The 8,417-nt window shown below is 37.3% G+C and overlaps 1 protein-coding gene across 1 annotated transcript; it reads right to left on the reverse strand.

The window, feature by feature from the left end:
* Positions 1 to 5,596: 5,596 nt before the first annotated feature.
* Positions 5,597 to 7,251, reverse strand: LOC6050003 (serine protease inhibitor 27A). The gene is made up of 6 exons (XM_038263474.1): positions 7,147 to 7,251; positions 6,972 to 7,078; positions 6,503 to 6,917; positions 6,058 to 6,440; positions 5,845 to 5,995; positions 5,597 to 5,786 (listed from the first exon to the last, which is right to left on the reverse strand). Exons 1-6 carry the CDS (start codon positions 7,184 to 7,186, stop codon positions 5,641 to 5,643), a joined length of 1,242 nt encoding a protein of 413 aa, XP_038119402.1. The 5' UTR covers positions 7,187 to 7,251; the 3' UTR covers positions 5,597 to 5,640.
* Between the last annotated feature and the right edge of the window lie 1,166 nt (positions 7,252 to 8,417).

Raw genomic sequence — 8,417 nt, forward strand, 5'->3', positions numbered from 1 at the left:
AAATGACATGTTCCAAAAATTTTTTACAGTCGAGTAACGGAAAATGGGAGAATTTTTAAAACGTTTTTAGTGTTTTTTTCGATGAAAAATACGTTTTTTCGGAATTCTGAGTACACCATCAAATCGGGCGTCTAATTTTACATAAAAATCCCTTTGACACCAAATTTCTATCTCATCACCGTTTCAGGCTGCAAATTATTGAAAAATACCTCTTTTTTCGCATGTTCAAAAATTGAAGGAGTCGTACCGCCCCTCCGTCACGAGATATCAAAAAACGGACCTTGGATTCGTGATCAGGGACAAAAGTTACCCCTTAGGACAAAGTTTCACGCAAATCGAAGAGGGGTCAGGGCAACTTTTCCCGATTTCGTGTGAGTTGGTAGAGAATTACCCATCTGAAAAAAAACTCCTAGGATTTTTGAACCTCAATTTATAATTTGTACGACAAAATATGTGCACATCAATGAAATTTAGCTTCGGGAACATGTTGTGTATCAATAGGAGACCACCAGGGTCGCTAAAAAATCACATCGCGCGATCAATGAGTGAAGGTATACACACACAGTAAGCGCCACTGTTCTCAAGAAAAACAACGCGTTGCTAGTCCCGCTGTGTAACCAAGAAGGAACTCACACCAAAGCGATCGTTCACAATCATCCACTGGGTGGATCTCACCCGATTCGCGTCGTCAAGGGGTTTGTTTATTTGGGACCGCAACGAATCTTGAATCGCGAGCGGAGAGCGATTTCCAAAAATCGCGACTTGTAACAATCCATGATTGTTACAAGAGACGATTTTGGTGTTTAAGGGCAGGACCACGATTATACGGTTTTATTGAGAATAATTGTATTGAATATTTAATGTTTTCTAGAACGATTAGTTTTAATATGAACGATTATAATAAATGAATTTAATAGATTACTTATTTCTGGAGTGTGTTAAACTCATTGAAACTGCATGGGCACGTTGAATGCGTTTCCGTTTGTTTCAGCTCAAAGAACGTGTTCGTGTTTGTGTGTTAATGCAGTTAAATTTGAAGTAAAGGTTGAACAAAGTTGCACAAGCTGTTAACTGCATAAAAATGCGTGATGTGGTGAAACGCTTTCGACAAGAATTACCTCCCAACAAAAGAGCAAAGGGTTTTTTTTTACCGTAAAACGGGGTGACTTTGATAGCCGGGGTGACTTTGATAGGTTTGCGATTTTTCCGCAAAATGAAGAATACAATTAAAATACGTACGGAATTGTTTAGAATCATTCTGACCGTGGTAGAAAAGTGTTCAAAGAACCTCAAAAAGAACTTTTCATGAAATTTTGAAAAGTTTAAAAAGTTAGTAAACTAAAGTTAAGAAAATGGTGATTAAACTCATAATTTTAAACTTCTCAGAGTGTCCTGATTTTCTCAATGAACATGATTTTGAATCGGAAAACGGAATGCATTTTCGGATTTTTTGGACAATTTTCCACTAGGAGAAGGTAAAATAAGTTTGTAAATAATAAATAATATGTGTTTTTGAAACACAATTTAAAAAAAAAACTTCATATTTATAGGCAATTTCAGTTGAACAAATTTCATGTAAAATGTTAAAACTTGCGATTAGTGCTTCGAATTGCAATATAAATCGATAATTTTATAAACAAAACTAGTTTTTGCAAATTTCAGGCAAAATTCCGACATTTTAACAATTTTACCTAAAATTTATATTTATTTTGTTAAAAAGCTTATAAACTTAAATATAAACATTGATTTTTTTCTTAAAAACAATATCAGCAACTTCAGTAATGGTACATTCAACGTACAGATAAAGTTTAAACATCCTAAATATGATTTTAACAAGAAAAACTCTGACTATCAAAGTCACCCCGGAATTTAAACTAAGAATTTTTAACGTAACTTTTATTCTAATCACTATTGAAAAAACTTTTTTTCCAAAATAGTGCATGGACTTTGTGTGGCCTACCCCAGCACATGTTTTAAAAATAATAATGTTGAGTAAAACCTTACCTGTTGGAAAATATTCCAAAAACCAATTGAAATCCATAATGCTATAACTTTTCAGTTTTATTTAACCCTAACCCTGTATCTCTAGTTTTCAAACGATTGGCATTAATGCCAAGTTTCGACATATTTTAGGGAAATATGAGTATTCCTTCTCAATTACTTCTCTTCGTAAAAAGTAGTTTGATTTATTGTTTGAAAAACTTTTTTCATTTAGAAATTGCGGGACAAATGTAAGGAATCAGGAAGTAAATGATTCGTTTCATTCTTATAAGATACTGTATACTGTAGGGACCATTCACAAACCACGTGGACACCTGAATGTCAATCCCCTTAACCCTCTATTGCATTTTTTTTGAAAAAGGTTATTTTGAGCAACCTTTGTTCTACGAAAAACTTTACTTCACTTGTTTTATGTTTTTCTTGTTTCCTTTTAAAGTTTTTAACACTGGAACGCCCAACGCATGCCCAACTTACGCGGACGCCCAAGCCTCCCAGAAAAGGTGGAACGGTAACTTCAACTCGCTGGTTCTCTGGCATTACTCAACCAATCGGGACAATTCTTGTTTCCAGTGATTTGTAAGAATGTCTAGATGATCCTGAAATTTTGCAGAACTTGATTTGAACAAATCTGTAATTTCTGCGACCGAAAACATCGTTCCACCTTTTTTAAAACAACTGCCGCCGTGGAATCTTTGGCGAATTTTTTTTACACGCGAAAAAAAAAAGTTGGAACGATGTTTTTGATCGCAAAATATACAGATTTGATCAAATTAAGTTCTGCAAAGTTCTAGAATCATCTAGACATCCTAACAAATCACTGGAAAGAAGAATCATCTTGATTGGTTGAGTTATGCCCGAGAACCATTGAGTTGAAGTTACCGTTCCAACTTTTTTGAAGCCTTGGGCGTTGGAATGTTAATTAGCATTTATCTTGTTTAGTTAATGTTTGTTTTTGATAGTATTTGGCCTATTAAAAAAATCTTAAATAATTTGTAAATCAAACCTAAAATACAACTTGAATGTGAGGAAGGCACCAACCACCTTAAGGTGGATTAAGTAACGTTTTTAAATACAATTTTTGAAAAAAAAAATAGTTACAATAATCTGGAAACAATCATAAATATTTTTTTTAAAGTTTAGCGTATTTAGATAATTTGGGTTTATTCTGAAAATAAGTTTTTTTTTAAATATTTTTATATCTGTTTTAGTACAAAGAGTAATTTTAACTTTGAGTGTAGATTTGCATCAAATGGTCACAACTTTAAACTTCGTCTTTTTGATAAATTGATATGTACGATACTGAGAATAGTTTAAATGTCTCTAATTTAACAACAATGCTAGGGTTCAAATATTTGGGAAGGGGATTTTTAAAGATCGTTTTGGAAATCTTTAAAGCAATAAGTTGTTTTTGGTGAAATATATACTGTACCATGCCATGAAATTTGTGAAGAAATTATTAAATATGGCAAATATGCAGCTTCAAAGGAGAGGGCTGCACGGACACTTTTTTGATACTCTGTATTTCAAATCACACCGCAAATTGTCGTAAAAGAGCCGACTTATATCCGAATTTACTGGACTAACTATCCCAAAAGTCGCTGGTTCGAATTAAAGCGCAGGAATTCGGCTTCATCTCCCGAACCATACTTTCACACTTAGGTGACCCGGGTGTGAAAGTCTGTATCAAAATACAAGATGCTAGCCATTGGTACTATAAGTGGTCATGACCACGAGCCACGAGGTTTGTAGGCTTCCGAAAGGCTAACATGTGCTATAAAATACACCCTGTACACTGAATTCGTTCCTTGGTGCTGTTTAAAAGTTATCTTTTCTCGCCTTTTTCAAGAATATTGCATAAAAATCGTGAGATTTTTTTATATGTCCTGTAAACAAGCAAACCAATTTCTTATAGAAGCTTTCAAAAGAAACATTGAAACTCTTGCTAGAATTGCATTGCGTAAGCAAGGGACCATCCATAAACCACGTGGACACTTTAGGGGGGGGGGGGGTTATGGCGATTGTCCACGATCCATACAACAAAGTTTTTTTTTGTATGGACAATTGTCCACGAGAGGGGGGGGGGTGACAGATTCCCAAAAAAGTGTCCACGTGGTTTATGGATGGTCCCCAAGCAAAAAGAAAACACGTGGCGCGCAAATCACAGTAACCAATGAGGAAATTCGCGCCGACAAGACCACCCCGGCGCTCACTGGGTTCCACCTTCAGTGATTGCTAGGAAAAGAAATCGGTAGCGCTCTCTGTGCGACAGCAAAAGTTGAGTCGCGGGTTGTTACAAGAGACGACTCGAGAGAGTCATGAGGGTTTTCTCTCTCGAGATAAAAAATAAACTTTCAGTCAGAGGTTGTTACGATCGCAGATTGTTACAACCCATGATTGTCGCTGAATCAGCTCTTGTTCGCGCTCCATGCACCCCTGGAGACCACATTTGCTTAGCTTTGTGTCATAATTTCATTTGATTTCTTGATTTTCGTGGGCGAAAACTGGTTCCAAGGGTGGGCGAAAATTGGATTTAGGGGGGCGAAAATAGGCTCTTCAGAGCACTTTATAAAAACGCAAAATTTTATCAAAAATGAACATGTAAGTGATAAAAACCTTGCGTAAACTTAAAATCAAATAGTTTATCAACGTTCTACAACAAATAGAACCAAAACCCATAAATTGTCATCAAATTCTCATCAAATTTCCTAGATTGCCACTATAAAGTGGGTGATTTCTGGGTCCTCTACCCTAATGTTTTATGTCTTTTAACAATGTCATCGTTGATAAACCAGGATGTTGAAGGCCAGGATGGGTTTTTTTTGTATTTTTGTTTCTCAAATTTCATCGATCCAAAAGACTTTAATCCTACATTTCTACCCCCTCACAAAAGCAAGCCCCCTTTTTATTGAATTTACGCGGTTAACACTATAGAGTAAACGTGCACCAATTCTGGGAAATATCTAATCTGAACGAGGAAATTCTCGTTAAACTGGCCACTCTGCTGTCGGTCTCTTTTGAGAATGTTTTTGGCCAGCAAACGCGTTCTCTGTTGACTGTGGTCGGTGGCCGGTGTGGGGCGATCACTGTCGTGTGCCCTGATGTGATTATCATCGTTAGCCTGATTGTTATTTCTACTTCCCATGAAGCCCATACGAACCGGTGGTGAGGAGCCAGAAGAGGCAAGGATGCTTTTATTGAATTTTGTATGGTTTTTTATATGGCATTTATGAAAAAGTCACATTTTGTCTCACTTCCAAACTAGTTTTCAACTTCCGTAAATTCACAGCCTAATCTCAACTCATTTGAACGGCACTGTCCGTCACGCGCTAATGCCTCCCCAAACGACTGATTGTCGTCTAGTCGCTCTTGTGGAGGCTTGCTCATCATGTCCAGCAGATGAACCCGCTGGGATCATAGTTCAGAGCAACACATTGTGAACAATGACTGGACGGACTGAATGATGCTGGCTCCACAACAAGCCTGCAGACGTGATAAGAGCAATAAATCTAATCGTCGGTGTTGATTTTGAGTCTGAGTCGTGACTTGTGATTTTGAGTTTAAGGGCATTCAGATATGGTTATTAATTCAAATTTAATGCTGTTGGCAAATTGTTTGGGTTTAGTTTGGATTTAATGCTCTTTACAATTGTGTTGGGTTCTCAACTTTGCCAGCAAATAAGCACAAACCAGTTGCCTCGTCCTCGATGAAAAACGCAAAAGGTCGATTGGCATTGAACAGTTGCAAACCATCTGGAACAGTGTTGACTTTGTTGGTCAAAGTAATGCCTGGAACAATGTTAATTGTTAGAACAAAGATTTCAAACAGGATTTCAAGAGTGTCTACCTCCAGCCACACTGGCATCGCTTCCCGTCTCGTCAACAGTGATTCCAACCTTCTGCAATACCTGAGATATTCTAACCTGATCTCTTGCCCCTTTTCCACGTGCCAGTAAGGGTAAGGTTCTGTCCATAGAGAAAATTTCTCGAATTCCAATCTGCAATTCAAAACAAAGAATTCAGTCAGCTGAATATTCAAATTCTTCTCTACGACTCTTACCTTCTGTAAAGATTCACTAAGCTGTACAGAGAAGTCGAACTTAAATTTGGGAATGGTAACGTTGACGTCCAGCTCGTCCATGTACCACAGCGCTTGGTGCAGAACTTGCGGCGTAATTCGACCCAGTACATCATCAACGGTTTGATTCTGGTGAGGTAGTATAAAGAACATGGCGAACTTCCCACCCTGGTATGGCATCCGAAGCAACTGAGCTCCCAGCGTGGTCGAATCATCGTAATACAGCAGATCGATCTGTTGCATGTAATCTACTTGAACCCCGTTGAAAATACCCTGCCTTGTATTACTTGCTGGAAATGGGGATTTCCACTGTCCTTTGAAGGAAGCAATGCTGGCCAACGCGATAACTGAGTTGGTGATGTCAGCTGGAATTTTGAAGAATCAAAAATAAAAAAAAATCTTATCAAGGTATAAACGACAAACTCACCTTCACTAACCAGCTTATTGATACGTCCCTGCGTAACGGAGTTAGCCCAATCGTTGATCACCTCAACTGCCTCCCGTAGTTTCGAAAAGGGCACATTCTCAGCAGAAGCATTGTAAAAGTGCTCCACGATGAGTTCGTACTTTGAGGCTACGTCAATAAAGTCATCCAAGAAGAATTTGGTGTCCAAGCGAACATCGTACATGCTGTCCGATTTCAAAACTGACTCCAGCAGCTGTTGATAGTTTGTTCGGGTATCCTGAAGATCTCCATTTGGTTCCAGCACTAGTCGCAGCTCTGTGCTGAGTGGGTTCGCACCGGAAATCTCCCCAACTCCGGTAGCTTCGTACAAAAGAACTAGCATCAATTTTACAAGAAACGGTGAAATCACTGCGTTGGACTTTTCTGCAAATACTTGCTGGAAAAATGTAGTTTGATTATTTTTCTTATTTACGTATAAAAATTAACCAACCTTCGTAAGAATCCAGTCGAACTCAACATTTCTAATGTTTTGAAACCGACCACCATCTAACTGTTCCTCATCAGCAGCTGCTGATTTTCTTACCATCAACAAAAAACCTAAAATATCAATAGAACTTGACACTATGCATGTTTTTTTTTTGTAATACTTTAAAACGCTCACTTACTGAATAAAGCAATGCAATTGAAGACTTTTTGCAATATCATGGTAATTTTAAAATTCAACTGAAGAAATTACTGACTTTAAATTACACTAACAAATTTCTCGACCGTCCCAGCAAACGCTCGAAAAGCTACTGAATTTCCCACAAATTAATAAACTAATACAAATAAATGAGGTGGCGATCGACCGGTCTCAAACTGGTCATTATCGTTCTATCGTGTGGCATGTTGCTTTTTGACGAATCTTAAAAAAAATACTCTTCAAAGTTTGATCTTGAATAAACTTAATCTTTTGATCATTCCTAATTAATATCATTTCGTCCACCCTACTAAAAAAATGATAAATGGCACTTTTAATAATACTACATCATAGTTCTGTACTAGATGACAAGGTGGTACTTTTTGAATAAATTGGGATTTTATCAACAGTGAAGATATTAAAATTGTACCAACTCATTGTTGCCCAAAATATGCACGTGCGATAAGGAAGCACGTCCCCAAACATGTGTATAATATGCAAATACAGAGGATCTACTGAAAGAAAAACATGAACTGGTTTTCACAATCGGTATTCCCAGGATTACAGTGTGGAATAAGTATCAACAGAAGATGCTCGGAAATTATACGGATCGTTTCTCGAACAGTCTCGAAAACTCATGCCTCATGGTTAAAACATCCACTGACGTGAACAGGATAGGCATTTCACACTTGGTCATTATCCTATTTACATTAGTCTACTTGATTTAACCAGATAAAACAAGAAAATTTCAGCAAATGATTTCGGAAAACAATGATCTAGCAAAAACTTTTTTTTATTCGTCTTGATTAGACATTTCTCCATAAAACTACGCAAATTGGTTATGGGTAATTCTCTACCAACTCACACGAAATCGGGAAAAGTTGCCCCGACCCCTCTTCGATTTGCGTGAAACTTTGTTCAAAGGGGTAACTTTTGTCTCTGATCTCGAATCCGGGGTCCATTTTTTGATATCTCGTGACGGAGGGGCGGTACGACCCCTTCCATTTTTGAACATGCGAAAAAAGAGGTGTTTTTCAATAATTTGCAGCCTGAAACGGTGATGAGATAGAAATTTGGTGTCAAAGGGACTTTTATGTAAAATAAGACGCCCGATTTAATGGCGTACTCAAAACGTATTTTTCATCGAAAAAAACACTAAAAAAGTTTTAAAAATTCTCCCATTTTCCGTTACTCGACTGTAAAAAAATTTGGAACATGTTATTTTTCGGGAAATTTAATGTACTTTTCGAATCTACA

This window comes from Culex quinquefasciatus, chromosome 3 (assembly GCF_015732765.1).
Source record: "Culex quinquefasciatus strain JHB chromosome 3, VPISU_Cqui_1.0_pri_paternal, whole genome shotgun sequence".
NCBI lineage: Eukaryota > Metazoa > Arthropoda > Insecta > Diptera > Culicidae > Culex > Culex quinquefasciatus.